This window comes from Chelonoidis abingdonii, chromosome 17 (assembly GCF_003597395.2).
Source record: "Chelonoidis abingdonii isolate Lonesome George chromosome 17, CheloAbing_2.0, whole genome shotgun sequence".
Classification (NCBI taxonomy): domain Eukaryota; kingdom Metazoa; phylum Chordata; order Testudines; family Testudinidae; genus Chelonoidis; species Chelonoidis abingdonii.
In genome coordinates, this window is record NC_133785.1 from 11,165,033 (window position 1) to 11,185,948 (window position 20,916).

At 59.8% G+C, this 20,916-nt stretch overlaps 2 protein-coding genes across 2 annotated transcripts; both read left to right on the forward strand.

Annotated features, from left to right (window-relative positions):
* The first annotated feature begins 1,789 nt into the window (after nt 1-1,789).
* On the forward strand, nt 1,790-11,712 carry LOC116838795 (actin-related protein 2-B-like). Its single transcript, XM_032804299.2, has 9 exons — nt 1,790-1,932; nt 6,754-6,864; nt 7,019-7,234; nt 7,589-7,661; nt 8,126-8,262; nt 9,177-9,326; nt 9,543-9,688; nt 10,084-10,216; nt 10,600-11,712. The coding sequence occupies exons 1-9, from the start codon at nt 1,885-1,887 to the stop codon at nt 10,768-10,770; spliced, it is 1,185 nt and encodes a 394-aa protein (XP_032660190.1). The 5' UTR covers nt 1,790-1,884; the 3' UTR covers nt 10,771-11,712.
* A 4,375-nt stretch (nt 11,713-16,087) lies between these two features.
* CD248 (CD248 molecule) lies at nt 16,088-18,943 on the forward strand. The gene has a single exon (XM_032804169.1). The coding sequence runs from the start codon at nt 16,127-16,129 to the stop codon at nt 18,302-18,304; it is 2,178 nt and encodes a 725-aa protein (XP_032660060.1). The 5' UTR covers nt 16,088-16,126; the 3' UTR covers nt 18,305-18,943.
* Nucleotides 18,944-20,916: the final 1,973 nt, after the last annotated feature.

Sequence of the window (20,916 nt, forward strand, 5' to 3'; positions counted from 1 at the left end):
GTGCGAGAAGGGATGGAAAAGGCTAGAACTGGGGGGGACGGGGAGGATCGGAGCCGGAGAGGGGAGGCTGAGCCGATCGGAGGAAGCAGCGCCGGATGGGGGCACTGAAGCTGGATTAGAGTTGGATTGGGGGGCTGAGCTGATCCGGAGGAGGGAAGCTGGGGGTGGGGGTTAGAGCTGTATTGAGGGGACTGAATTAGGCGACTGAGCTGATCAGAGCTGGATGAGCGGAGCAGAGCTGGACTCAGGGGCAAGGCGCTTGTTGTGGGTTAGGGGGCATGAGAGTCTGCATTGGTTCCCCCTTCCGTGGGGGGCGGTATATGGACCCTCCCACACACACTAGGAATTCCCCCTGGACTTCGAACTGGGTTTCTGCCCTACCTCCACTATGGGGGCCTGGGGAGACACTGAGGGGCCATTGGCCTCTGCAAACTCTTAATTGTGCCTCAAAATTTCCTTGGCCTCTTGTATCCTTCTTTGCCCGTTAGGAGCAGGACAGTGAAGGCTGGTTCAGGGGCCAGGGCACTGGCCTGGGGTCACTTCCTTTCCCCACCAGCCTCCTGGTGTCCCCTTGGCCAAGTCACTTTTTTGCCAGATCTATTCTGGGTTGGTTGAATGGTTGGTTCCCCTCCCACCCCACCCCCATCTTCCTCTGAAGCATCAGGGCTGGCCACAGCTGGAAACAGGACACGGGAGGGTGTGGAAAAGTGGGTGCTGGGCTCTGAGCCTGTTCACAGAACCTTTTCTCTAGCTGCCAAGCGGGTGCTTGCTGCCCAGTTGTTCAGGGTCCAGCTGATCACGGGCCTGGGGGATGGGAAGGAATTTCCCCCCAGCTCAGATTGGCAGGGACCTTGGGCGGATTTCACCTCCCTCTGCAGCATGGGGCACAGGTCACCTGCTGGGGTCCTCTGGGCATGACTCACCTCAGCAATTCCCTGCAACTGCAGGAGCCCCGGCACTGAGGGCCCCTCGGCCTCACAGCAGGTTAGTCTCTGGAGACTGAAATGCTTTGGTTTAACTAAGGTCTTGGGGCTCAATAGAGCGGGAATTAGGTGAGCTATCAGGCCTGTGCTTGTCAGGGGAGATCGGGCTGGATGATCTATCAGTCCCTGCTGGCTTTAAGCGCTAGGAATCTAGAGCCCCGCGGGTATGTCTGTACAGCAAGCAGACGCCCAGGAGCCGCAGGCCTGTAAACTTGCTGGGCAGACATTCCGGCTCCAGCTGGAGCCAGGGGAGCCTCCCCCTCCTGGGGTCCCAGAGCTTTGGCTTCAGCCCAAACCTGAATGTTTACACAGCAATTTTACAGCCCTGCAACCAGAGCCCCAGTAGCCCAAGCCAACCAGAGCCCCAGTAGCCCAAGCCAGCTGATGTGGGCCGGGCCGGGCCGGGCCAGGCCAGGCTGTGGAGGGTGGGCCTCACTTCCCTTTCTGTGCAGTAGGCTCACAGCGCTGCCCTGCCTCTTGGGGGGGAAGGGGGAGAGGTGCTGAGTCCCTGCGGTGATGGGGGCAATCCAGACAGTCTGACCTCTCCCCCTTGACCCAGTGACTGCCCCAAGAAGCAGACCCCTGTCATGAGCCGCCAGGAGTCCCCGGGCTGTCTCTGCGTGGGTGGCTCTAACTGCAAGGTTGGTGCTGAAAGCAGCTTTTCCCGCGGAGGGAGAGGCAACGGGGCCCCCCCTCCCCCGCCCCCGCCCCACACACTTTTTAAGTCTCCCCAGCAGGGAGCAGCAGCGCGTCGCACACAGACACACCCCGCCCCCGACGCGCTCCCAGCCCAGGACGTTACATCAGCGGGGCTGGTTTCCTGCGCTGGGAGCCGGGTCACTGGGCTGGTACCGCGGTTCCGTGGCTCAGACGGCGCAGGGCAGCGAGAGGCGGAGCCCCTATGGACAGCCAAGGCCGCAGGGTGGTGGTGTGCGACAATGGCACGGGGGTGAGTGTGCAGCCCCAGCCCCACCCCTGGCTGGGTGCACGGGCGGCCGTGAGCCGCGGCTCTGGACCTAGACCCAGCCCAGCGGTTCGGGGTGGGGATCGGGCCCCGGGAGGAGCAGGGGGATCGGGCCTTCCCACTGACACCGGCAAGAAGCAATTGGCTAAAAGGGTTTTGCAGTCGCCGGAAGAGCCTCGCCCAGCTCCGCTCCCCGGGGTGCGGTGCGGGGTCCCGGGTCTCCAGTGCGGGAGGTGGAGGAGCAGGTGGAGTAACTATGGACCAGTGTGGCTTGTGGGGGCGGTGACTGTTCCGGCTTGGCCGGCAGTTCCCCTGGCCGAACAGGGTTCGCCCGGCGGTGCTGGCCTGGGTGCGGAAGGGGCCCAGCGACTCCTCCAGCATCTCAGCGTTGGCGCTTCCGGTTTGCCAATTTCTGTTTCTTATTTGCATTACGGTGGGAGCTGCACTCCCAGCCTGAAATCAAGGGTCTTTGTGCCAGACCCATTGACCAAGCTTAGAGCCCCCTTGTGCCTGGTGCAGCCCAGCCACTCAGTAAGAGACAGTCCTTGTCCTGCAGAGCTCACCATCTAAATAGACAAAGGGTAGGAAGGGAAACTGAGGCCGGAAAAGGGGTGGCAGAGCCGCGAATAGAACCCAGGAATCTCAGCTGTCATCCCACCCTGACTCATCCCCTCTGCTGAATTGCTTTGTGTAGGGGGAACTTTGTATACCCAGTATAAGCAAGGGGTAGTACTGTTAGACTAGGCAGTGGTAAGACCACATCAGGGATACCGTGTGCGGTTCCGTTCACCCAATTCAACAGGGAAACTGGCTCCTAGGCTGATCAGAGGAATGAAGAACCGCTCTTAGGGGAGGAGCCTGAAAGAGCTGAGTCTCTGCAGCCTAGGCAGAGAAGGGATCTGGGTGCTCCCTCTAAATACATGGCAGGAACCCCCAAGGGAGAAGAGCTATTGAAGTTTAAGTTGGCACAAGAACAAATAGGTTTAAACTGGCCAGGGATCAGCTGAGGCTAGAAGTGAGAAGAAGGTTTGTGCCTCTCACAGGAGGGAGTTTCTGGAATACCTCCCCCAGCAGTGGGGGGCAAACACCCCTCCTGGAGCGAGATTCTCAGGGCAGGGTGGGGGGGGTGATGACCTCCTTGGCTAGCAAGTCTCCTTGCAGTCCTGTCTAGCCCTGTAGAAGAGTTGGGTCACCCTGGTACTCCCCCTTGTGGAGAACTGAGGGGTAACAGCTCTTTCCTTCCTACTTCCCCTGCCCAACCGTGGTGGAGTTTCCTCTTCTCACCTCTCAGCTGGCTCACACTTCGGTTCTACCCTTTTTGGGTACCAAAAGCAGTCCTCATCCTTATGCTGGATCTTTGGCACTCAACTCCAGGCCCTGTGGTCCCTACAGCCCTGTACACCAGCCTCTGGTCACCTTTATCCCTTTCTCAGAGGCCTCACTCTACCTCCCCCAGGGGTTGGTTGGGGGGCCCAGGCCCACCCTCTATGTGCTGGGTTCAGTCCAGGGCCCCTAGCACATGCAGCCAAGCTCTGTGCTATCAGATGCCTTGTCACTGTCTCCTTGGTCTCTATCCCTTAGCCTTTCTTCAGGCCACATCCCCAGCTCCCCTCTGGGCTCTTTAACAAGCTCTCAGGGCTGCTCCCAGAGATCTGGGCCCTACCCTTAGGTCAGGTCAGCCCCGTGAACTTGCATCAATCTGGTGCCCTCCAGGCATCCCCATCAGATCCTTACTAGGCCACTCAAGGCACTCTCTCTTCTCTCCCCTCCCCCACCAGGATGGTAGAGTTCTTCCCTCTTTTTATAGCTCCACCCCTCTTCCTCTTTTTATAGGGCTATCGGCTCCTCCCCAGCTGAGCTTGATCTTCACTGAGGCCTGGCCCACCTTTCAGGTCCAGCCAGCTGTGTTAACTGGGCTCTCAGGCCCACATTAACCCTTTCATCACCTGTGTGGGCAGACCCCCACTTCCATAGGAAGTCCTCTTCCTGTCTGTGAAGAAGCCTCTGTGTGTGATATACATTACAGCAAACATCAGAAGAGCCTTTTCTTCAATATTTCCAAGTGAGAAACTCCTTTTAATCTGCTTCATTGGAGAGCTTTGCCATGAGGTCAAGGCTGAGAGAAGGCAATGCTGGTTCACGCAAGGCGTATTTAGCCTGTGGGACTCACTGCCACAGGACATTATTGAGGCTGAAAACTCAGCAAAGTCCAAGAAGGGATTGGTCATTTCTGTGGAGAAGCAGAATCTGCAGAGTTGGAATTGTTGATGCTGACAAAAATCCTGGCAGGGGATGAAACCTCAGGCTCCAGGGCTTGAGCTAATCTCTACCCCTTAGTGAGAGAGCAGGGGGAGGCTAATGTGAGCATTCCCCATTGCCTACTGCAGGAGTCTTACATCTTCCATGTGAGTTCAGCAGGTTAACAGCTATGCCATGTGTTTGACAGGGAACTCCGGCACTGCGCGCTGGGTCTATCCAAGTGTTTGTCAGAAGTGTCTGCAACCTGGCTGTTCTCAGCAGAGCCCCGATCTCAGCTCCCTGCAGCACCCAACACAAGGAGTCCCAATTCAGCTGGGGGGAAGGGCTCTGTGCAGCATTTGGCACAATGGGGGCCTGATCTCAGTCGGGGTCTGTGCAGTGCCTGGCAGGATGGCAGCCCTGCCCACACTTGCTGACTTGTGGGTTAAACAGGAGACAGGCCTGCATTGTGCCAAAGCAAAAGGTAAATTGGAAATGAAACATGAAGCAAAACCCCCTTTGCAGGGAGGATGCCAGGAGAGCACCTGTAAAAGGAATCAGAAATGAGATTCCTCTCTGGGGGCTGTTGCTCAGAGGCTTTGGCCATGCAGAGTCTGTAGCCAGAAGGGGAGATTGCCCAGAAATACAGGGTGCTGCCAGGAGCGATAGGGCCAGAAGGGATGTGCCTGTCTCCTGCAGGCTGGGTCTGCAGGTGCCTCTCCGCTGATGCGACTGCATGTGTTGTGCTAGCAGAAGCAGGCTCAGCTCTTGCTTGCATTTCCTCTTTCTATACATCCGCTCGCTCGCTGCAGGTTTCACACTCCCACAGCAGGCAGGACCAGTCTGCCAGTGCTTCTGCTATGATTGCTCGGGCCTGCTTTTCAACATGAGGCAGAATTAACCTGCAAGGTGTGTCCAGTGGCAGAAGTTCCACAGGTTAATGGGAGTGAGGAAGGCCTAGGGGACACTCTTGCCTAATCTGGGAAACCAAGGAGCGTTGGGTGAAACTTACACTGCTCAGAGGGAGTAATGGGTCCATTGCCTGCCACCCTGGAGGGCCCAATCCCCTGGGGCAGGTGAGAGGATCAGGCCCAGTGCTTTTACACAAACTCTAATTAACTTGCAGAGCTCACTGTCATTGGGTGTTCAGGAGGCAAGGCTTGGAGAGGTGGCAGGGCACTGAGATGGGTAATGAGGTCATCCACAGATCAGAACAAAATTAAGTAGTGTGGTTGAGTGGATAGTGGGGGTGGGACGGGACTCAGGACTCTAATTGTAGCTATGCCACCATCTTCCTGTGTGATCTTGGGTGGGAGCTTTCCCTTCTTTGGGCCTCAGTTTCCCTCGTCTGTTCAGACAGAGCTCTTCGGGGCAGGGACTTTCTCTCACTGTATGTCTAGGTAGTACCTGGCACGATGGGGGCTCTGCTCTCACTTCTGAAGCATAGAACGCGGTAAGCGCCCCTAAAGACTCACACATTATTTAAAAGGATATTGTCTTAGGCCATTACAGCAGGGGTTCTCAAACTTACTTTCGCAGCCCCCCCCCCCCCGCTACAAAAACTCCATGGCCTCCTGGGCCACAACAACTGTTTTCTGCAGGGCTGGCATTAAGAGGTAGCAAGCAGGGCCATTGCCTGGGGCTCCACTCCACAGGGGCCACCGCAAAACTAAGTTGCTCAGACTCTGGCTTCAGCCCTGTGTGGTGGGGCTTGGGGCTCCAGGCTGCAGTACGATGCGGCAGGGCTTTGACTTTCTGCCCTGGGCCCTAGCGAGTCTAACACCGGCCCTGCTTGTGGCCCCCCAGGGGGCCCTGGACCCCTAGTTGAGAACCACTGCTTTACAGGGCCTCTAGGCACTACCCTAATACTCCTAATAGCAGGGCATACACATCTCCCTGCATGAGGATACTGGTGCATCCTCTCCCTTGCCATGGGGGGTGGGGAATGGGAAGTGAGGGAGTGATGAGTGTCTACAAAAGCAGAAGTGTCACTTCCTCTAGACTCTGCACCCTAGGCTACTTCCCTCCATGGCTGAGGGGGAGGGGGAGGGGGAAGGAGGTGGGCCTAGTGACCCTGTATGTATGTAGCACCTCCTGCTGGCACTTGGGATGCAGACGGGGAGGGTCAGGCCAGGCTAGGTGGCATTGGACATAGTTCTTTGCCACAATTTGGCTCCCTCCCCCTGGGGCAGGGGTGTCTGTGGCTCAGGGCTGTGCCAAGAGGATTTGAGGCTGAGGGGAGAAATTCTGTAGGGATTTAAAGAGTGATACTTCCAGTGACCACTCAGCCTGGTATCCTTCTGCTCCCTACCCCCATTCATCCTGGTGGACCCAGCTAGCCTGGGACCCCCGCCACCTCAGAACACCCTCTAGGTATTGCAAGGGTAACGGTAGCAGCCAGGTGGCCGCAGCAAGTCACACCCTTAAGCCAGCTGGATGGAGGAATGGGGCAGCTTTCCCCCCAGCTTGGCCTGTCCCCAGGTCGGCAGGATCTTGTGTGGCTGGGCAGAGATGGGAGTGGGGATTGTCACCTGGTTCATTTCCCTCTCTCTCTCTTTCCCCCTCCAGTTCGTTAAGTGTGGCTTTGCCGGCTCCAACTTCCCTGAGCACATCTTTCCTGCCCTGGTTGGGCGCCCCATCATCCGCTCTACCGCCCGCGTGGGCAACATCGAGATCAAGGTCAGGCTCTGGCGGGGGGGGCATGTCCCACAAGGGTCAGGTAAGGGGCGGGGGGCTTTGAAGGGGAGCCTTTCCTTGGAGGGAGGGGCCCTGGCCTCTGGTGGTGGCTTAGGCAAAGTGCTGGTGTCTCAGATCTGCCCTCTGCCCATCCCAGGACCTGATGGTAGGGGATGAGGCCAGTGAGCTGCGCTCCATGCTGGAGGTGAACTACCCCATGGAGAATGGCATCGTGCGCAACTGGGACGACATGAAATACCTGTGGGACTACACCTTCGGGCCTGAGAAACTCAATGTTGACCCCCGCAGCTGCAAGATCCTGCTCACCGAGCCTCCCATGAACCCCACCAAGAATCGCGAGAAGATCATCGAGGTCAGGCTGGGCTGTGGGGCGGGACTGAGGGGCATCAGCACAGCTCGGGGGGGAGGGGGCTGTGGGGCAGGACTGAAGGGCATCAATACAGCCTGGGGGGGTGGGGCTGCGGGGCATCAGCACAGCCAGGGGATGGGAACCTGCAGGTTGGGATTGAGGGGCATCAGTACAGCCCAGAGGGGATGGGGCTGCAGGGTGGGATTGAGAGGCATCAGCACAGCCTGGGGGGATTGAGGGGCACTGGCAGAGCTTGAGGGACGTTGGTGGGGAGCCCAGGGCTGAATCACAGGGGCAGGAGGTTGGGGCTGAAGGGCAGTGGCAGGGCTGTGCCCATGATTTCTCCTCTCCCCCCAGGTGATGTTTGAGACGTACCAGTTTGAAGGCGTGTATATCGCCATCCAGGCCGTGCTGACTCTCTACGCCCAGGGTGAGAGGGCGCTGGGCTGGAGTGGGGGTGGGGGCATGAAAGGGAATGGAAGGGATGGAGCAAGTGAGGTATGGGAGGGCCAGAGGGGGAGGGTGCAAGAGGTCTGGGGAGAGGAGAGGGGAGGGCAGAGTCAGGGGCAGGTGTTACAGTGGTGAAATCTACCCTGCCGTATGGCAGGTGAGTGAACCGGTTGCTGGCCTGGGGAACTTACTGCCAGTGGATGTCCTGGAGGCTGAGAGCTGAGCAGGGTTTGGTGGGAAGTGCAGGGAATGACCAGGGGGTCCTGCTTTGGGAGGGCGGGCAGAGGAGACATCCCCTCTGGGCATGTTATTTCCTGTTTCACCACTAAGGGGCCATTTTCACCTTTCCTCTGAAGTGGCCAGTCCTGGTGCTTTTGGAGGTCGGATACCAGGGTAGATGGGCATATTGCCTCTCAGCACAGTAACCTCTCCCTCTCGTTTCAGGCCTGCTGACTGGGGTAGTGGTGGACTCTGGGGATGGTGTGACCCACATCTGCCCTGTCTACGAGGGCTTCTCCCTGCCCCACCTCACCCGGCGGTTGGACATTGCAGGACGGGACATCACCCGCTACCTCATCAAGGTGAGAGCTGGATGAGGGTGTGTCATAGATTTGCTAGCTGCCCGTTGGACTGCTGTCAGGGGAATCCATGCCCCAGGGTTTCTGGATGTCTTACACCTCCTGGAACCTAAATGGAGTCCAGCCGCTGTCCCGAGGTGTGAACTTTCCAGGCCCAGCTCAGCTCTCGCAGGAGCCCCATGGCAGCTGTGAAGCAGATATCACACCCGGCCCCCACCCCAAGACTCACCTGCTGCTCTTTTACCTCATCACACACAGCAGAGAGAGCTCAGATCCTGCAGACCCAACCTCCTGCCTGCAGCGCCTGCCACTGGCTCCCCTTCCCTGGGGAGGCCTCCACCCAGCTGGGCTCAGGCAGTCCCCTGCCTCAAGGCTACTCTGTCAAAAAGGCCCAAACCTCCCAAGAGCTCAGCTCCTCCCCTTTATAACCTAACCCTGCAGCCTCCTCTGACAGGTGACTCCCTCATCAGCTGCACCAGGTGAGCCTGATCCAGTGACTTCACTGCCCAGGCCACCTCCCCCCGCTACCCAGCTCTCCTGGGGGGTGGGGGTGGGGGCGGGAGGCAGTCTGCTGTCTAGGGTGAGTCGATTGCTGTGGCCGAGTGCTTCCCGTCGACGCTGCTCTGTGTTACCCCTTTGCCCCCGGCCTTTGGACTCTCTGCCCACCGTGGGGGCGAACAAGTAAAAGGCTGCACCTCAAAGAGAGCACCCTGCATGGGAAGGAGCCAGGTAGCCAGTACCTGCCCCCACTGGGAGTGCCTAGATCATCTCCAGATCCTCACAGGAGGCCAGAGTGAGGGGTGGGACCTTTATGGGAGGGGGAGGGGCCCCAGCAGCTCCTGTGACTATGGTCTCCCCCTCTGGCAGTTGCTGGTACTGTAAGTTCCCCCGATGACTCTGTCTCCCTCTCCTGGCAGCTCCTGTTGCTGCGGGGTTATGCCTTTAACCACTCTGCGGATTTTGAGACGGTGCGGATGATGAAGGAGAAGCTTTGCTACGTGGGGTACAACATTGAGCAGGAGCAGAAGCTGGCTCAGGAGACCACAGTGCTGGTGCAGTCCTACACGGTAAGGGAGCTGCTAGGGGTATGTTTTTGCTTGGTGGATCACTCCTTCCCCATTGAGAGACCCTTGCTGGGATGGTGGGGACCTTAGCATAGTGAGGCTGGGAGTTAACACCCCATTGGGATGCTTGGTGCAATTCACCCACTTCAAGCAATCAGCTCAGGCTCTCCGCAGACTCAGACAATGTTGCTGATGGGCTCTCCCTCTGCTCCCCCCCAGCTGCCGGATGGGCAAGTGATCAAGGTGGGGGGTGAGCGATTTGAGGCACCTGAGGCCCTATTCCAGCCCCACCTCATCAATGTGGAGGGTGTAGGTGTGGCTGAGCTGCTCTTCAACACCATCCAGGCGGCTGATATCGACACCAGGTGAGCAAGGGGGTGGGAGGTGGAGCCTGGAGCCCTTCCCCCGACACTGGGCCGCTGCGGGGGAGCTGCTGCCCTAGAAGGCAAGACCATTGGTGGGGATTTTGTGTGTGTGTGTGAGATGGTAGGGGAGGTGATGGTATTATTGGGGATTGAGAAGTTCTTGGCAGATCCCAGGGGGCTGATTGGAGGGGTTTGCTGGGGAGATCCTAGGGTGTTGGGAGGTGAGTGGAGGCAATCAGTGGGGTAAGCGTGTTGAGGGGGATCCTGGTGGAAGTTGTTTGGGGGTTGAGTGGGGAGCTGGGAGGGTGAGTGGAGATCCTAGGGGTGCAGTGGGGCTGAGCCTCGAGGACCCCTCCCATGGGGTGTTATCTGTCTCACTCCATCCCTTTCCCCAGGGCAGAGTTCTACAAGCACATTGTACTGTCAGGCGGCTCCACCATGTACCCGGGCCTGCCTTCCCGGCTGGAGCGTGAGATCAAACAGCTCTACCTGGAGCGGGTGCTCAAGGGCGATGTGGAGAAGCTGTCGGTGAGTGGGCACCTTGTGGGGTGAATGAGTACTGCCCCACTAGACCCTAGCTCTTGCAATGGGCATGGGGCCTACAGTCTCCTCCCTAGGTGGGACAGGCCAGCTCAGCTCCCCAGTGCTATCCACAATCCATTGCAGCTGACCTGTAGGGGGGGCCAAGGAAGCCCTGCTGTGCGAGGGGGATTTGCCCAGGGGTGATGCAGGGGTTCAGAAAAAGCTATTCTGGCCTGAAAATCCAGGGGTGAAATCCTGATCCCATTGACCCTATGCCTGAGACCACTTGGGCTCATCCCATAGCCAAGGGGGCAGAGTCTGTTCTCCTGGCTCTGGGTTTGAATCCTGGGGATCCCGTTTTTAATAAATGGTCTTCTCTCCCCCTGCAGAAATTCAAGATCCGGATTGAGGACCCACCACGGCGGAAGCACATGGTGTTCCTGGGGGGCGCTGTGTTGGCCGACATCATGAAGGACAAGGATACCTTCTGGCTGCAGCGAGCCGAGTACCTGGAAAAGGGGACGCGCATCCTGGAGAAGCTGGGGGTCACTGTGCGATAGGGATGCCCCCATCTCCCCCCCCTGCCACTAGCTCAGCTGCCCCATCTCTTCATTAACCCATTCCTCCCTGTCAATATCGCCTTGATTCTGCCTTTCTACTGGGCCAACCAATCACGGGGCTTCTTTTGGGAACTTTTTTCCTCGAGGGGGAGGGAATAATCATGGTACCAAGGGATTGGGTCCGGGTGGGGTGGGAAAAGGGAGGGGGTGTCTCTCTCATAGGCCCAGGGCACTCTCGGTCCCGATTCCTGAGCTGTGCCCTGGCCATGCCAGTGACATCTTTCTTCCCCCTAGGGGCCAAGCGGGCCCCTGCAGCAGCCTGCTAGAGACAGGAGGGGGTGGGGTTCACACAAAGCTGTTTCGGGCTGGATCTCAGGGAGATGCCCCTGGTGGGGAGGGATCAGTGAGGCCAGGTAGTCCCCCACTCGCAAGCCTGGCTAACACCCTGGGGAATGTGCTGTAGGGACCAGGGGGAGGGGCTAGCTCACTTCCCCCCCATCCCTGTGGGATTGGCCCTTGGGAAGCAAATAAGGGAGTGTTGGGGGGGGGGAATTTGAGGGAGGAACAAAGGGATCAATGAAACCCCCCAGCATCAGTGACACAACAAACTGGATTGGGGTGGGGGGTATAGCCAGGTTCAGGGGGTGGGGCCCCAACTAGCCCCACCCTTTCCCAAGCACATGGCTGGCCCTAAGGGGTTATTCACAAGCTTTGCAGGAGCCTGACTGCATTGGGGGAGGGGGGCACTTCTTTCCATGCCCCCCTCTCTCCACACTGCAATGCTGGGGTGCAGACATGGGGGTGTGTTTGCTGGGCCTGGGGCAGGATTCCCACGCGACGCATTCTCTGTATTAAACGTGGTGGAGGAAAATCACCCCCTGCACATGCACAAACCTGTAAATGGGTTTTTTATCCTGATTTTTAAATTGTTTTTGCTTCTTAGTGTCTCTCTGTCTCCTGTCTCTGCTGGGGAGGGAGGGTGAGAAGAAGCGTATGTTGCAGCTCTGGTTCAACCACAGGCTGGCTCAGATATGGGGCCTTTCCCCTCTGTGGGGTGCTGGTCCCTGTTCTGTGGCCCGTAAGTGGATTGACTGCAGGGGAGGGTCCCAGCCCAGCTCCTAGTAGGGCCAAGCAGCAATGTAACCATGAGCGGGCAGGAGTCAGGCCTCAGGGTGGCTCCCCTGCTCCCTCCATACACATAACAGGAGATGCCCTAGGCTGGGGGGTGCTGTGATGACACAGAGTCCCTAGGGCTGCCAGGCGTGGGGCATAGGGGCATGTCCAGGTCTGGAACACTGAGCCCCCCATGATTGTTTCCTGGCCAAGGGGACCTTTTTAAGTGTGTGACTGGGGGTGTGGGGAGGGAGGGAGGGATGTTTTTCTGATTACTGCCAGCCACAGCCATTGGGTTGCCATGGCAACAGATGCCTGCTGCAGCTGGGGTGAAAGTGACTGGTGGAGGGGCCCTCAATTTATGTAGGAAGTGCCCAGGCCCTCAGCTCCCCCTGTCTTCCTCTGCACACAGGGCCTCTGTGATGAAAGGGGGAACGGCATGTGTGTAAATAGACTCCTGGAGCCTATCCTCAGCTCTGGGTGGGGTCTGGTGTTAGAGCAGAGAAGCTGGGACTCCTGGGGTCTATCCTGATTGAGCTTTGGGTGGGGAGTGGGGTCTGGTGGTTAGAGCAGAGGAGCCGGGACTGCTGGGCTCTATCCCGATCGAGTTTTGGGTGGGGAGTGGGGTCTGGTGGTTGGAGAAAAGGAGCTCGGGCTCCTGGGGTCTATCCCAATCGAGTTTTGGGTGGGGAGTGGGGTCTGGTGGTTAGAGAAAAGGAGCTCGGGCTCCTGGGGTCTATCCCCAGCTGTGGGGGATGCTCACCCAGCCCTCACTGTGGCCCTTTGTCTAAAGGGTCAATCTGAGCATTACCTGGCCCGTCCCCCCAGTCCTGGGCTGTGGCTCAGGTCCCTGGGGTCTATCGGGGCTGTGAGGTCCTGGGGACGACAAACGCCGGGAATAATCCTTGTTGCTACACAGGAATCCTGCCTGCCATTACACACCATAGGGCCTGGGCAGTGTCAGCCCCAGGCTGCCAGGGGGCAGCACAGGCCTTCAAGACTAACTATGTCGGAGTGATTCACACGTACATTTCCCTGTCTGCCCCGTGGTAAATCTGGAGTCGCTGAGCGCAGAGGTTGCCAGCTCTGACCGTTAGACCCCACTGCCTTCTCAGAGCCGGGGACAGAAGCCAGGAGCCCTGACTCAGTTCCTCACATTGCCACGAGGTGGTGCTCAACCCACATCACTGCGCTAGGATCCCTCTATCCCAGCACAGAGGCCCCTTAGCTGGGGAGCCCCTGTCCCCGCCCACGCCGGAGACTGGAACCAGGGCAGAATCACCCCCCCCAAGTACAGAGCCTCCCCCCGGCCTGGGAGAGTCCAGAGAGGGGAGGAAAATGGGGGAGGGGCTGGCCCCCTCCCTCCCTCCCTTCCCACAGGGATTGGGGCTGGGCGGGGGGAGGTCAGTGTCTCCCCCAGCAGATCCAGCGGGGCTCAGCTCCATCAGCCACAGGCCAGTGTTTCTGGAGTCTCTTAAAACAACTAAGCAGAAACCGGGGGGGAGGGGGGTTGATTAGAACAGGGGGTGGGGGGCTGTGGGCGGGAGAGCATCCCATAGCGTCTGCCTGGATGTCCCCTTCAGCCCCCCGCGGCGATCCCTGTGGGCCCTAGACGGAAGTCTCGACTGGTACCTTACTCGGGGCGGGTGCTCCTGCCCCAACAGGCGACAAGGCTGACCCAGAAAACTCACCTCTCGGCGGGCGCATGATCAGAGCCAGTCGGGACGGGCAAGGCTGTCGCCCACCCCCACCTCCCCAGACCGAGCATTCCCCCAGCTCGTGGGCTGGAGGATCGACCTGGCGCCCCCTAGCGGGAAAGGCCCCGCGTCCCCCCCCCCACGTCCCCCCAATCCCCTCCCCTCCTGGTTCCCGCACACAAGGAATTCCATGCATTTCCGCGCTGCATCTCCATCCGACCTGCAGCCCCCGCAGCTGGGCCCACTGTACCGTCCCCTGCTCGGCTCACACCACACACACCGAAACACACAACCCCCCGGAGATGCACAGCATACCCCCGCCACAAAGCCCGCCAAACACACACACAACCCTCCCTCCCCCGGGTGCAGAGATGCACACCCCGACCCCGACACGCACACCTGGTTCACAGCAGAGACAGCTGGGATCCCTGCCCCCTAGTCGAGGCTGCAGGCCGGGATTCCTGGCTTGCAAAGCTCCGACCCTGCCCTGTGTCCCCTCGCCTGGCCATGGGAGGGGTGCTCCAGAGCCTAGCGAACCTGTGCTGCTGGCCTCAGCCTCCCCAGGATGGAGCCCCCTAGGGACTGCCAGTTGGCTTAGCAGACAGGGTGAGCAGGTAGGAGTGTGTGGACCAGCACGTGTGCAAATGCCCAGGGGTGTTCCCACAAGTCAGTGCACCTGTGCAAATGCTCAGGTGTGCATGTACATGCATGGCACACATATTTGTGAGTGTGGGAGCAGTGAAGACAATGTGGTGGCATGGGTGTGTGGCAGCATGGGAGGATGCATGTGTATGTGCAAGTGTGCAATGGGACCATGCTCACCCCAGTGTGTGTATGACGAAGTAAGGAACACGTGCATGAACATGCATGGGAAAATGCATGCATGGGAGGGTGTGTGTACAGACAGGTGTGTGTGCCCAGGAATGTGTGTACACACCGGGGTATGCTTTCATGGAAAAGTGAGAAGGCACAAGAAACTGAGCTTGCACAGGAGAGCTTGTGTGTGTATGTGTGTGTGTGTGTATACGCCAGGGCCACCCAGAGGGGGGTGGGGCAAGTGGGGTTATTTGCCCCAGGCCCTGGGCCCCGCACGGGCTCCCAGGAGAGTTTTTCGGGGCCCCTGGAGCGGGGTCCTTCACTCACTCCAGGGGCCCCGGAAAACTCTGGCGGGGCTTGGGCCCCCGGAGCTGCTTCTGCTCCTGGTCTTTGCCAACGGGGGGGGTCCTTCCACTCTGGGGCGGAAGGACCCCCGCTGCCAAATTACCGCTGAAGTGGGCCCCGCCGCGGGTCTTCAGGGCACTTCAGCGGCGGGGCCCACTTTGGCAGTAATTCAGCTGTGGGGGGCTCCCCCGCCATGGGTCTTCAGGGGACTTTGGCTGCGGGTCCTGGATCAGAATGACCCTCTGCCTCCGAATTACCGCGGAAGCGGGAGCCCCCTGCTGCTGAAGACTCCAGGCCCCCAGAATCCTCTGGGCGGCCCTCGCGTATGCGTGCACAGCATGAACACACAAGTGTGCACATGGGCGTGCACATGTGCAGGCATGTCAAACTAAGCTGCACATGGGGGTACTCGTGTGGGAAAGTAAGGGCTAGGAACAATTCTGGTCCCTCTATGTCCCCATCCCCCATGCTCTCCCTCTCTCCCACCCAATGTGGACCTTTGTGTGCACTCACTCTCCTGTGCATGCACACCCATGTGCACACTGACTTCCCCCAGTCTGGGACCAGCTCCCCGTGGGAATCGCCCTGAGCAGCATGAGGGCCTGGAGAGGATAGCCGGGAGGAAACTCACACTGAGCCTCTCCCCGCTCCCAGCAGGGCATGGGGGCGGGGGGAGTGAGGAGCCAAATTCCAGCCCAGTGTTCCAGCCTCCAGGTTTCTGGAACAAAGGGCTGAACTAGGTCCGGGTAGCAGTGTATGCAGTGTGTGTGTGTGTGTGTGTGTGTGTGTTGTGTGCATATGCACGTGTCTTTGTATAAGTGTGTCAGTGTGAGGCACAGCATATGGTCACTGTACACACCCATTCTCTGCAGATTCACTGTCTGTCCCTTTCAGCAACTACTAGAGGAAGGCAGGGTGGTGGGGTGGGGAGTCTGGACTCCTGGGTTCTAGCCCCAGCTCTAGAAAAGTGGGGTCTAGTGGTTAGAGCAGGGAGGCTGGGAGACAGGACTCTGGGCTCTATCCCCAGACCTAGGAGGGGAGTGGGGTCTAGTGGTTAGAGCAAGGGGGCTGGGAGCCAGGACTCCAGGGATCTATCCCAGTTCTTGGAAAGGAGTGGGATTTGCATTTCTCATCCAGCTGCACACAAGGGAAGGTCTCACACACATATACCCTGCCTCCATCCTCTGGGTCAGGCCGTCCAGGATCCCCCCAGCTGTCCCTCCTAGCTTGTATCCCCCTCTCCCTGGGCCTGGGACCAATTCTTTGCCTTACAAGGGCAGGGGCGGGCACTGTCCCATCCTGCCCCTCCTCGCCGAGGGGAAGAGAAGGGCAGGGGCTCCGTGCGGAGGCGCAGAGCCGAGCAGGCAGCCGTGGGCGCCAGGACGATGCTGCGTCTCTGGCTGCTCCTCACTGGGTTGGTGGGGCCGGCGCGGGGCGCCTGGCCAGGGCCCGAGGCTGCCTGGCCGGGGCCCGAGGCTGCCTGTGGTCCTGAGGGCTGCTACGTTGTCTTCTTCCAGCGCCGCAGCTTCCTGGAGTCCTGGCGGAGCTGCCGGGAGCGTGGCGGGAACCTGGCCACGCTCAAACGCCATGAGGAGGCCGCCCAGGTGGCAGAGCTTCTGCAGGCCACGGGCCCAGGTACAGGGCAGCAGCGGCTCTTCTGGATCGGGTTGCAGCGCCAGCCACGCCAGTGCTTCCCCCAGCGCCCACTGCGTGGTTTCACCTGGACCACTGGTGACCAAGACACGTTCTATACCAACTGGGCGCAGGCTGAGCCAGCTGGGGGCACCGCTTGCTCGGCCTCGCGCTGCGTTGTGCTGAGCTATGGCCCGGCCACACAGGAGAATTTCCAGTGGCTGGAGGGTTCATGCACTCTGCCCGTGGACGGCTTCTTGTGCCGCTTCAGCTTTGCCGGCATGTGCCACGGGCTGGCCACGGAGGAGACAGGGCCCGTGAGCTACACGACGCCTTTCGGCCAGGTCAGCAGCACCCTAAGCCACATCCCCTTCGGCACGGTGGCGTCCGTGGCCTGTGGTGGCGCAGCCCCTGTCTCGGTGCTGTGCATGCAACGGGACGATGGCTCCGTGGGCTGGTCCAAGGAGGAGCCCCTGTGTGGGGAGGAGCAGGGGGACTGGTGCGAGGGTGACAATGGGGGCTGCCAGCAGCTGTGTGTGGACGAGGGTCCAAGCTACTCCTGCGAGTGCCACGCTGGCCACGCCTTGCTGCCCGACGGGCGCTCCTGTGCCCCAGCTGATGGCTGCCAGAACCACCCCTGCCAGTTTGAGTGTGTGCCAGGAGAGGACGGAGGGTACCGGTGCTTGTGCCCCATGGGCTACATTTTAGCCAGCGATGGGCACACGTGCGAGGACACGGATGAGTGTGCCACGGACCCATGTGAGCAGCTGTGTGACAACTTCCCTGGTGGCTTCCAGTGCCGCTGTCAGCTGGGCTATGAGGACGACGGGGCCGGGGGCTGCACTGACCTGGATGAATGCAGCTCCGCCCCATGCGAGCACCACTGCGAGAACACTGATGGTTCCTACATGTGCCTGTGCCACCTGGGCTTCAGCCCGGCCGAGGAGGCACCGCAGCACTGTGTCGACAACGATGAGTGCCAGATCCCCGGCGTCTGCCAGCAGATGTGCGTCAACTACGTGGGCGGCTTTGAGTGCTACTGCACCGAGGGCTACGAGCTGGAGGCTGACGGCATCAGCTGTGCCCCCCTGGCAGAGCCCCCCGCGCTGGCCACCAGGCAGCAGACCTTCTACCCACACTTGAGGGTCCAGCAGGAGTGGGGGGGGGAGGTGCTGCAGGTTTTGGGGACGGACAAGCCTTTCAGCCTGACCCAGGAGTTCCCTGACCCCACTGCTTCCCCCCCTGATCTTTCTCCTGCAGCCTCACACCCCATCACTGGCCACTCAGCCCCTCGCCCCTCCACTATGCCACCAGCATCCACCACCAGCCCCCCAATCCCTTCCACAACCACTGGTCCCCCAAACCCCACCACCAGCCCCCCAATCTCTTCCACAACCACTGATCCCCCAGACCTCACCACTGGCCCCCCAATCCCCAGTAGCACTACCCTGATCCCTCCCACATCCACTGCTCCCCCAGAGCCCACCAATGCCCCCAAAGTTCCTCACACCAGCCCCGCTATCACTCCCACAATTGGCCCCCCAACCCCCAGCCCCAGCCCCCCAAGCTCCAAATCTCCAAGGTCCCCTGGTGCTCCTGCCTCACCCTACAGTGGGGGGGAGGGGGACCCTGCGGCAGACAGGGCCAGGGCGCCGCTGCCCCCTTCGGAAGACCCCAGCACCTCTCCAGGTGGGGAGCGGGCACGGAAGAAGCAGGATGACCGGTGGCTGCTGGTGGCACTGCTGGTGCCCCTCTGTGTCTTCCTGGTGATCATGGTGGCGTTGGGCATCGTGTACTGCACCCGCTGCGGCGCCAGGGCCAAAAGCCGCAGCGTCACACAGTGCTACCGCTGGGTCACCAGTGCGGGCGGCAAGGCTCCCCCCCACCCTGCTGCAGGGGCCCATCTGACCACCTGCCGGACCAGCGTCTGAGACTGTGGGGGCCCAGAACACAAAGGAACCAGGACTCCCCCCCCCATCAGCTGGGAGATGAGACCCCCCCTGGCTGGGATGCCAGGACTGGCCTGCAACCCTCTCCAGCTGAGACCCTAGAGCCACCCCGTAGCCCCTGGCTGGGACATGGAGGCCGACGCCCTGACTGGAGCAAGGGCCCTGCAGCCACCCTGCCCCCTGGCTGGGACATGGACCCCCATTTATTTCCCAACTCCCCAGCTGGAGTGTGGTCCCCCCACAACTGTCCTGCCTCCATCAGCCTGGAATTGCGCAGTGGCTGTCCTGGAGATGGAATCACCCTCACCCCAAGGCTGGCACTAGGACTAGGACTGGGCCCCACGATCCAGGGCAGAGACATGGATCCCCTACACCCTGCCTGGGAAATGGCCCCCTCCATCTCCAGGGCTGGGTTTCTCCTTATCTTGCTCCTTGGACTTCTGCTGAATGGACACAGGAGCCGCCTCCACTGCTCTGGGGCCCCCTCTGATTGTGGGGAACCTCTGATGGGACCCACTGCCCCCACCCAAGAAAAACTTTGAGAAACTGTCAGGGATGGAGAAGTGCCCGCAGGACTTGAGAGACCTCTGGAACTGGGGGTCACGGAGCCAAGAGGGGAGGGAAGTGAGGCCTGGAGCTAGGGGAAGGGGGAGTCATGGGGGGCTCAGGATAGGGGTTGTGGGAGGTCTCAGGGAGAGAATGTGGGGGGCCTCTGGGGGCGTGGAGGTTCAGGGGGCCTCCAGATGCTGTTCCATTCTTAACGTGTGTTGCTCTCACAATAAAGGGGTGGAGCCCGCACTGCCTGCAGCTGGACAGCTTTACTGGGGTGGGGGCTGGGAGTCAGGACTCCTGAGTTCTGTTCCCAAACAGTTTTACTGAGAGGGAGGGAGTCAATCCCTGACTCCATGATGGAAACCTTGGAATTGACATTGTGTGAGAAATCTGTGGGGTCACTGGCTACTGAGCCCCACATTCAGCCCCCTGGTGATCCAGGACTCCTGGGTCGATACCAGCCCTGGGAGGGGAGTGGCGGCTGGTGCGTTAGAGTTGGGGGGAGGCCACTACTCATGGGTCTCCCTGGGAGCGGGCAGGGATGTTTGAATCTGCTGTTGCCTCTGTAATTAAAGCCCCTGGTGGCAGGAAGCTCCTTGTACCAACTCCCCTCTCCCCTGGGGCTTTCCCACCAAGTGAGCGATGGTCCCCCAGAGTCTGTGTCCCACTGGGGTGGGCTGGGACATGGCTCCCCCACTTAACCCTTCACTAAAGCCAGGAGCATCCCACCCCCCTGTCCTGTGGTAAGCTGGGATATCTTCAGCTCTTACACTAAGCGGGGGCAAGTCTGTGGGTGGGAGACCTCCAGGAGGTTGCGAGAAGAGGTTGAGGCTCACTTCCCACCTTAAAGGATCCTACAATGAGCAGTTACCCAGTCGCTGCGCCTCACTCCAGAAGTGGCTGCATCTCTGCGCTGGGTGTGGGATCCCTGCCCCATGCTCAGCCCCAGCAGTGGCTTCATCTCAGTGCCAGGTGAGGCATCCCTGCGTAAATACCCCCCATGCAGCACCCCAGAGGTGGCTGCATCTCAGAGACAGGAAAGTGATTTCTCTGTGTACAATGTGTACAAACCATTAGTAAATATTTTAAACTGAGTCTGGCTGTAGATTAAATGTTCTACAGCTTCTTAGGTGGGGAAATACGCCTTGTTATCCCAGCCTTGGGCTGCCCCCTCCCCCTCTGCCAGTCCTGACCCACAGCCCTCTGCTATCCAGGCCTGGGCTTCCTCAGCCCCAGCCCACTGTGCAGTGAAGGGTTAATACTGCAGGGGCCCAGAGAGCCCCCCACCCCAGCCGGACGGGGGAAGGTTTCCTGGGCTCCTGCCCCAGAGCCGCCCGACCCGTTAGCACAAACTGGAAACAGACTCTGGCCTGACGCAAACACTTGGCAAACAATGGCCCCCAGGCACCTTGGGGGGGTGGGTGGAATGAGAGGGGCAGAATGAGAGGGGTGCTGGGAGCATGGGGGGGCGGGAGAGGAAGGGGGCAGGGGGGAAGGGAAGGAGATTTTGGCTTCTTCAGCTGATTGATTTTCCCAATGTCTGTGCCCAATTGAACTCCAGCTCCCCCATGTGCCAAGACACACGGACACCCAGAGACATTTCCGCACACTGACCTCCCCGAGACACGCTTATATGCAATATACCAACATGCACCCACACACCCAGAGACACGCGCCCACACACACCCAGAGACACATGCACCCCACCCTGGAGACACGTGTGCACACGTTGGTGCGAGCATTCACACACAGACATGCACCTACAAATATGCACACATGCCAGCGTGAACACACATGCACACAGACATGTGCTTTTCCCCCCTTGAGACACATGCACACACACACACTGGTGCAAGCACCCCCCCCAAGGTGAACACCCTCACACCTGAGCTGTACATGTGTTCATGCACCCTCCCCCCTGCTGATGGTTCCCCCCATGGATTTCCCTGGGTCGGGGCTGAGCAAACGCTATAAATGCAACAGTGAGCAGGCTAGACTATGTGTGCGTGTGTGTGTGTGCATTGTGTGTCTGTGCAAGTGTT

Excerpts from the sequence above, each read along its gene's own strand:
- CD248 (XM_032804169.1), top strand. The coding sequence starts at position 16,127 with ATGCTGCGTCTCTGGCTGCTCCTCACTGGGTTGGTGGGGCCGGCGCGG.
- LOC116838795 (XM_032804299.2), top strand. The coding sequence starts at position 1,885 with ATGGACAGCCAAGGCCGCAGGGTGGTGGTGTGCGACAATGGCACGGGG. Across the intron at positions 8,263-9,176 it reads TCACCCGCTACCTCATCAAG|CTCCTGTTGCTGCGGGGTTA; the intron begins GTGAGAGCTGGA and ends CTCTCCTGGCAG. Across the intron at positions 9,689-10,083 it reads GCGGCTGATATCGACACCAG|GGCAGAGTTCTACAAGCACA; the intron begins GTGAGCAAGGGG and ends CCCTTTCCCCAG.